The sequence below is a fragment of the Syngnathoides biaculeatus genome, chromosome 19 (genome assembly GCF_019802595.1).
Source record: "Syngnathoides biaculeatus isolate LvHL_M chromosome 19, ASM1980259v1, whole genome shotgun sequence".
NCBI lineage: Eukaryota > Metazoa > Chordata > Actinopteri > Syngnathiformes > Syngnathidae > Syngnathoides > Syngnathoides biaculeatus.
The window spans coordinates 10924673-10931816 of record NC_084658.1 but is presented as its reverse complement, the minus strand read 5'-3'; the positions used below and the strand labels follow the sequence as shown (position 1 = coordinate 10931816).

Here is a 7144-nt window from a genome sequence, read left to right as displayed (position 1 = left end):
TTAAAGCAAAAAATCCAACAGTGTCATGTCATGGCCTGGGGCTGCTTTGCCTTCACCGCGTTGATGACTTGCTGCGATTAATGGAACACTGAATTCTGTTGTCATCTAGAATTAAGGTTCAGAGATCACTAGAGTCAAAGCTTAGATTTAAATCGAATTCATGCAGGGACGCAAGGCAGGAATCTCAAAAAATATTTGCCAAGAAAAGATAAATAAAGAAAGTAACAACAAAACAAGAGATTATGATGGCATTGTCTTGATTTGACGTGACTTCAACAAGGCAACGAACCAACAGGAACTGAAAGAAACCAGGGAGTTGAATACAAAGATTGACGAGACAATGAGGAAAAACCTGGACTAGACACGAGTGGAGCTGATTGGTCAACGCGAGGGAGGAGGGAGGAGTGTAAATGTGAACAGGTGGACACAACTAACAAAATGAGCACACCAGACATGGAACAAGAGGCACAACCAACACAACAAAAACAGAGAACATCACACTTTGTGAGATATTACAATCAATAGATGATTTGAAATAATTGTGGAGTCCTCAGGTTAAAATGGTCTCGACCTCAAACGTTTGAACTTTACAACGCCCGTCCCCTGTCCGCCATTTTGTCTAGCTAACGTGAACAGTGCTTGTCCGTGTTTGTCCGCCGGGACTATATTTGCATCTTTCGCCCTCCTTTTTAGACATTATGGCCCCAAAGAAGAAAGCTGTGTCTTTTAGCAATGCTTCTGCAGCCAAACGAATATCCATTACCATGGAAACGAAGCTAAAGATCATAAAAAAGATCGGAGAAAGGGGAGACACCGACGAACATCGGTGAAGAGCTAGGCTTCAGTCGGTCAACTCAAGTGACAATTATTAAAGACAAAGCCCGTATTTTAGCGCATGTGAAGGGTTCAGTTCCTATGTCGGATAAAGTAATCACAAAACAACGTTCTTTGATACTTGTCGAGATGGAGAAGCTTCTTACGTTCTGGATTGAGGACCAGATTCCTTCGCACTAGCTAAGCACAGCCTCCCCTTCTTCTCCATCCACCTCAGCACTAATGGTAAGCACACCGTCTTATTTTTTCAATGTGTTTTGTTTTCATATTAAGTATTTTGATGTAAATTCTGACTTTTTAATGGAAAAATCTGATTTACAACAAATTTGGAGTTACATTACCAGCATAGGAATGGATTTTTTTCGTAACCCGAGGACTCCCTGTATAGAAAAATAATCAGGACTTTATCTGGAATAAGGCTGCATTGTTGCAGTTTAGGAAATTCCATGGCAACTGAATTCCACCCATGGTCTGCAAAAAAACAAGTTTTCTCATATTTTTATTTGATTTTCGACAACAGTGGTAAACACTGGCTTCACTTCATAAACATAGTCAATGTCGGCAAATGAACATAGATCGCTAGACAGTGGATCGGTGGTATTAAAAGGGACTGCCTGAGCATTTGGTTAAAATAAATAATCCAAACTGTACTTTTCGACATTATCTACATGTCTGAATCGTCAACACAAAAACACAAAATGCATGCCTCAGAATTTTGATCCCTGCAAAAAATGACCTCACACACAACCATTTGCAACAAATTTGATCCTTTTCCAAAAGCTTATTTGGAATAATATTTTCTACGGTAGCTGATTCAACAAAATTCCGTAACGATGTTTATTACAGGGATATTGCTTATCCCCAATAAATATCAGCGTTTAATTTCAATAACGTTTGTGGAAAAATAACGAATTCGAAAGCACAGGAATCCTGTTTGTCACATGCTGCACGGTAATAAATAATAGTACACTTAGTGATGTCACCTGTGACAATTAAAGACAATTTAGCCAGACAAGATTAAAAACAAAAATGTGAATCATAACAAAAACAGGTAAGTGCTCTTCGCTAATCATAGAAAAGCCATAAATATCAAAATGCAAAGGCTTCAAAATGAAGGCAAACTCTCGTCGTCAATGAACAAACTAAACATTCAAAGAAAGTTTCAATCAAACATCTTGAATTAATAACATCATAGAAATAACATTAGAAAAAAAAAAACTGTGAGCCAAAAAGGGTGCGATTTGAAACACGAACATCTTTGCCCTCTTGGGTGAGTAGCGATTCTTGGGTGTCTACTTAGCTAGGTCAAGAAAACGTGACTGATCCACGAGTGGCAGACTACTTAAGGCTCAAAACAGTTGAGGAGTTGGCCGAAACTTTCAGCTGGTGAATATGTTTAAACTCTCGACAGAATATGGAGCTACGCTACTTTGTCAGAATTACTCTACACACGTTTGACTGTCTTAAAATGGACACGTAACAGGAAATTTCCGACGGAAAGTGGCCACGTTTTCGTCATTTTACATTTGAACTGGAAGAAATAAGTTTTTTTTTTTTTTTTTTTTAGGTTGCCGGTGTAGCTGCAACGCTTGTAATTTCTGTTTGTGGAAGACTTGAAGCTCGGTGCTTCGGGATAAGCGCTTTGGGTCAGGCACCTTGAGTCGGTGGCAATTTGCGAGCGTCAATGGCACAAAACCTCTCGCGGCGGCAGTCTTTGTGGTTCTGGACCCTTATTGTCATAACAGGTAAATAACTTATTATAAATTCATGGAATACATGAGAACGCCCAATCTCGTCAGATCTCGGAAGCTAAGCGGGTTTGGCCCTGGTTGGTACTTGGATGGGAGACCGCCTGGGAATACCAGGTCCTGTAAGCTTCTCTCCAAGGCTAAAATGCAGAGGGGTTGCGTCAGGAAGGGCATCCGGTGTAAAACTGTGCCAAACAAATGTGCGTTCATCTGAAATGACCCCTAACGGGACAAGCCGGAAAGAAGAAGAACGATTCATTTAACTTAACTTATTCTCAACGTGGAACTTTCCAGATGTTTTTAGTATTGACTTGAAGAGTTTATTCTGAAACTAGGAGCTCGAGTGGAAAAAAAAAAATACTCTTCCAGTTTCTGGGCTTTATTTTTGTAGACTGCGCAACAGCGGTTCAGAGTGGCCTAACTTGAACTTCGCGTTTTGTGATTTTATGATCGTCGTCATAATATCCCACATATCGGCCATCATAAAGCTACATGAATGGTCATTGGAGAGTACAGATACCCGAGGTCTGCGGACATTTAAGTCAACAGGGGTTTATGCCAGCTCAATCTGGATTTACCGAAATAAGGGTACCCGCTAATGTTGCCACATTGGTCAAGAGCAGTGACAAAGCGTGGATCAGTGCCTGCGATTCTGCAAGATGTTCTTCTGCATAGCGATGTCTCCACGTGAGACTTTATGGTATTTAAAGGGAATGAGAGGAGCCACTCTGATTGGCGGTGAACGACAACGGCTGTAGACGCGCAGTCAGCGGGTCTGTCAAAGTCAACGTGGAAAATGCCACAACATATTTAGATTGATCATGAAAATTGAGCCCATTGTGGATTTCAAATCCAAATCTAACAGAAACAGGAAATGTATTCATCAATTCATACCGAGAGACTGGAACAGTCACAGAAATGTGGCAGAATATTTTCGTGGGTCAACCACCTGGTTTCACTTTTTCCAATTGAACAAGTGAAATAACTTTCTGCGATATTCCAATTTATTGATATACACGTGTACAGCATACAAACTGTACGTACAGTGGAACATTTCAATTAGAACTTACAGAACAATTTGGGGTTCAATCAAAGTCACCAAGTTTGAGCCGCAGAGCAGATCTAGGCAAACCCCTGTGAGGAAAAACCTTTTCACTTCTTTGGCTTTTTGTTTTTATCGTGCGACCAAACTACAAGAGGATTGGGAAAGGGTTTGTCAAAGACAAATAAGACGGCCATGAAGCTGGGGACAGCAATTATTGCGGCGTGGGAACACGTTTCTGTCTTGACGTAGTAGTCTAGTCCACAAAAACAAAAAAAGAGTGCAATGTATAACTTAAGCTTTTGCGTTTGATGTCCGCTCGATTCCACTATTTTGCCGCAGGTCCTGTACTCGCTTTCCTTAATTTAGACAACTAGACCAGAATCAAACTTGTTGACAGTGCATAATAAAAGATGGAATAAAATGGCTTTCTTAAATGCTTTGTATATCAGTGGCTTATCTTCCCAGTGGTTCAGACCACAACGGTTTACTTTTAAAAAATATATATAATTACCTAGTTCTTGGTCAATTGAAGTGCTTTGCTTAACCAACCCTAAACTATCTCAATAAATAATCTATTCTGCTGCCTTTGCCGTTACACTAATATATAATTTTCGAATTTGATTGTAAACTTGCAATGGTGGCTGCCAAGTCTTGACCTTTAAATAATTCGGGCTTTTACCAGCTGTGACTGTTTCTTTGGCGTCCATTTTCTGAATCACGGTCTGTACTCTTCGTTAGCGCGTACCCGCCACTTCCTTACCGAGTATTTGTAGCCATGTCCAATAAACTACCTGAGCATGTTGAACCATTAAGTTTGTCTCGCTGAATTCACGTCTGATTTTACGAGAGGCGTTTAGAAAAATCATATAGGATACATAAATATCTATTTAGCAGTTATGAATTGCCTTTCACAGTCATTCAGTTATTTCAATTGAAACACGATTGTTGCTTCTCAAAACAGCGTTCGCATCATTTGTGCCGTTTTATAGTTTTGGACAAAAAAGAAATCATAACAGAACGGGGGAAAAAAAGGGGCATTTTGAATAAAATGTTAACTGTTCAGTTCTCGTCAATGAGTTTATAGTTAAGCTATATTTGTTGCTATTAGCATCTGGGTACGTGCATGTCAGCTGCGTGTTTTATGATTGATACCATTGTACATCCACTAATACTAAAGTAGCTCTGCCGTGCTGCCCGAATGTCAGCTTCTCGTCACAAAGACCCTCAAAAGTGAGACTAATACACGGTACCATAACATTCATTTCACATACGTATGTCCACGCCACCGACACTTTTGCTCAGTCTGCAGTCTGCCCGTTCGCAGAAACCAGGATGCGTCCGTTGCGCGACGGCTGCGCTCGGTAGTGTTCCAAAAAAAAGGACGTTCGCCCTCGCCGACTGCGTTTACGCGTCTCACTCCAGACCAAAGGTGCTGGTTTCCTCCACCGCAGTCAGTAGTTTCTCATACAGCATGGTGTACGAGGGGTACGGAGGCAGGTCAAGACGATTGAAACAGGTGTGGGCCCTGAGAAAGGGCCAGAGGGAAGATTTCGTCACGATTGAAAATGCTCCGTCTTACGGTAAATCGGGCAAGAAATAATTTTGAAGTGAGACATTATTTGCTGCCGTTGCGTGGCATCGACTGTATAGCAATTAGAAACCGTTTTAGGATGGGCGTCAATTACTCTGTGCTAAAACTGGAAAAAGGTCCATTAAAATTTATACGTCGCTGTATCAGTTAAGTCTAATAAGATTATTACGGAGCCCCTAAAGGGACATTGGGGAAAAAAAAGGTTTCTCATTGTAATGAGTAATTTTGTCATTGTAATGAGTGACTTACTCATTACTTACTTAACATATTCATGAGTAAGTTACTCAAGTAACTCAAGATCATTACAGAGCCCCTAAAGAGACATTTAAAAAAAAAAAAAAAAAAAAAAAACTGTTTTCTCATTGTAATGATTAACTTACTCATTGTATTTAGTAAATGACTCATTGTAATGAGTAACTTTCTCATTGTTTGAGTAATTTTGTCATTGTAATGAGTAACTTACTCATTACTTACCTAACTTACTAGTTACTTAACTTAATCATGAGTAAGTTACTCATTGTAACTCGAGATCATTACAGAGCCCCTAAAGAAACATTGGGAAAAAAAAAATTGGTTTCTTATTGTAATGATTAACTTACTCATTGTATTTAGTAAATTACTCATTGTAATGAGTGACTTACTCGTTGTAATGAGTAAATTACTCTTTACTTAACTTACTAGTTACTTAACTTACTGATGAGTAAGTTACTCATTGCAATGAGCGTGTCGAAAAACGGCTACCTATGAGTCGTAGCTTATTTACCGGCTGGCGGTAGCTTCCTGCGTTCAGATAGTCGTAGTTTATCTACCTGCACACACACAATGGACTAGTTACTTATTACATGAAAAACTTATTCTTTATAATGAGAAAGTGTCTCATTACAATGAGAAACCAGTTAGTTTTTTTTTTCAATGTCCCTTTTGGGGTCCATAGATTATTCATGTTATGACAGTATATTTTTTACAAGGCTGAATTTTAGTTCTTGAACAGGTCTTTTATGTCTGAGAATGATACAAAAGTGGAATACATGACGAGAGATGTATGAAATATATTAACATTTAATTTTATTTACATTTAGTAAAGTAGTCATATCCTAATTGTTTTTGACCATTGCAAAAGATTTTGGTCACTTTTCTGATAGAGAATCAAAGGAGCCTGTGAGTAATTTACGGTAGACTTTTGCCAAGACTGTACTTTTACATTCTAACCAACTATAAATAATGATTATTTTAATTGGCCAAGGTATTAATGAGTTTGGACTCATCTCTCTGACAAATACATAAAAAAATATGTGAATTTTTAACAACTAAAACGGTCTTTCATGGAGAACTGAAGTGGTCTATCGGTCAAAAAATAGTCAAAATGGAGGCTTAGTTTTGGAAAAGGCTGTTCCTTTCATTTACTGCATACACAGCCAGTTTTGTTTGGAGGCATCATAACTTGATTGGGGTTCATCACCTGGGCAGAGAGGTAACTTTGCCCCACTTCTCAATGCAGAAGCGCCGCAAGCCGTTGGATCCGCGGAGGGCCGCAAAGCCTTCGTACGGCACGCTGGACGTCCCGGTTACAAACTGGAGCAGGCGGAGGCGCTGCTCGTTGTTGAAACGCTCCACGGCAGCCCAGAACCACCTCATCACGATGTGGCCGTCGTGGTAACCTCATGGGCGGCACAATATGGATATGTATCATTTTTGGGAAGAACAGGAAATGGGGAAAAAATAGCACGCACACCTCCTCGATACTCTGTGTTGCTCCTCCAGTCACCGAGGTCAATCTCCACAGTACCGGCGATAACCAGCTCCAGTTCACGTGCGTCGAATACTGACACCAGCCTGGAGTCGACCACCTTTGACAGAAAACACTAAAAGAGTTTTTCCATCTGTTCTTTGAAGTACTTTGCAAGTCATATTATCACAACGCTAAAT

General features: G+C 39.9%; 1 protein-coding gene across 3 annotated transcripts in view; it reads right to left on the bottom strand.

Annotated features, from left to right (window-relative positions):
• Positions 1-1338: 1338 nt before the first annotated feature.
• Positions 1339-7144, bottom strand: part of LOC133492624 (E3 ubiquitin-protein ligase HECW1) — a 36827-nt gene continuing 31021 nt past the window's right edge. For 2 of the 3 annotated variants that reach the window (XM_061805091.1, XM_061805093.1), the window contains 3 exons: positions 6951-7080; positions 6678-6876; positions 1339-5152 (listed from right to left, as the gene is read on the bottom strand). In XM_061805091.1, the coding sequence (XP_061661075.1) occupies positions 5041-5152; positions 6678-6876; positions 6951-7080 (441 nt within the window). In that variant the 3' untranslated portion in view covers positions 1339-5040. The remainder of the gene's footprint in view (positions 5153-6677; positions 6877-6950; positions 7081-7144) is intronic. The other variant, XM_061805092.1, reaches the window with a different exon arrangement.